The sequence below is a fragment of the Cyprinodon variegatus genome, unplaced genomic scaffold, assembly GCF_000732505.1.
Source record: "Cyprinodon variegatus isolate N-32 unplaced genomic scaffold, C_variegatus-1.0 Scaffold424, whole genome shotgun sequence".
Lineage (NCBI taxonomy): Eukaryota > Metazoa > Chordata > Actinopteri > Cyprinodontiformes > Cyprinodontidae > Cyprinodon > Cyprinodon variegatus.
Window position 1 is genome coordinate 257,681 of NW_015150877.1, and position 543 is coordinate 258,223.

Here is a 543-nt window from a genome sequence, read left to right on the forward strand (position 1 = left end):
CTTTAAGGAGAGACCCTCCTTCCTACGGTACGTCTCCTCCCGCCTGCCTCTCTGTCCTCATCTCATTCACACCAACTCATTTCATGCTTCCAGGTTTATTTGAACCTTTTCCTGCAGATAAGGAAGCCATCTTGGGCCAAATTCTTAAAACACGGGTCGGCAACCTGCGCCTCTTTAGCGCCCCCCCTTGACTGCTCCCTGTAGCTTTTTCAAAAATTTATGAAAATCAATTTTTTTTTTTTGTTTGTTTTAATATGGTGTGCAGGAGGTCAAACAAATGCTGTAAACATTTGTATAAGGAACAAATTTAAACAATAATTTGCATCATAGCCATAGAGATCACTGGTCATAACTTTCAACCAGCGTGAATCATTTGCTTTCATTATCAATGCGGAAGGATTGCATGCATGTTTGCTTTGTAATGAGAGGTTGTCAAAAAATAAACAGAAAACTTTGGAAAGAAGTTTCCTGGGAAGGAAAACTAAATATGCAGCCGACCATCGATTTGGGAGGGAGAGAAAAAGTGTAATTGCAGAACTTCTG

The 543-nt window shown here is 40.3% G+C and overlaps 1 protein-coding gene across 1 annotated transcript in view; it reads left to right on the forward strand.

The window, feature by feature from the left end:
- The window catches only part of LOC107093434 (metastasis suppressor protein 1-like), a 41,051-nt gene that overhangs the window by 34,012 nt on the left and 6,496 nt on the right, over positions 1–543 (forward strand). Inside the window, exon 9 of the mRNA XM_015388483.1 lies at positions 1–27. Coding sequence (XP_015243969.1) covers positions 1–27 — 27 coding nt within the window. The remainder of the gene's footprint in view (positions 28–543) is intronic.